The sequence below is a fragment of the Myotis brandtii genome, unplaced genomic scaffold, assembly GCF_000412655.1.
Source record: "Myotis brandtii unplaced genomic scaffold, ASM41265v1 scaffold537, whole genome shotgun sequence".
NCBI lineage: Eukaryota > Metazoa > Chordata > Mammalia > Chiroptera > Vespertilionidae > Myotis > Myotis brandtii.
In genome coordinates this window covers 303,347-303,629 of record NW_005369971.1, presented here as the reverse complement: position 1 = coordinate 303,629, position 283 = coordinate 303,347, and the positions used below count along the sequence as shown (strand labels likewise).

At 66.4% G+C, this 283-nt stretch overlaps 1 protein-coding gene across 1 annotated transcript in view; it reads left to right on the top strand.

The window, feature by feature from the left end:
• ALG12 (ALG12, alpha-1,6-mannosyltransferase) overlaps nt 1-283 on the top strand; it is a gene marked incomplete at its 5' end in the record, with an annotated part of 10,602 nt that overhangs the window by 3,491 nt on the left and 6,828 nt on the right. The window contains one exon of the mRNA XM_005877972.2: nt 1-283. Coding sequence (XP_005878034.2) covers nt 1-283 — 283 coding nt within the window.

Here is a 283-nt window from a genome sequence, read left to right as displayed (position 1 = left end):
CTTCAGCGCACGGGGCGAGGTTGGACGGCAGCCCTTTCTGGGGTGTGACCCGGGACAGGGAACCCAGCCGGGCGCCCCTCGCCACTGTGAACTGGGGGTGTCTGCGCCGAGCTCTGCAGCCTCAGTTTCCAGCCAGCAGCACCGTCTCCAGTTCAGTATCCAAACCCCACACCGTGTTCACATTCCCCCACGGACGCAAGCACGGCCTCACGGCGCATTTGTCTGGCCTGACGGCGACCAAGACAGATCCCCGAGGAGCCAGGTCCCCGAGGAGCCAGGTCCC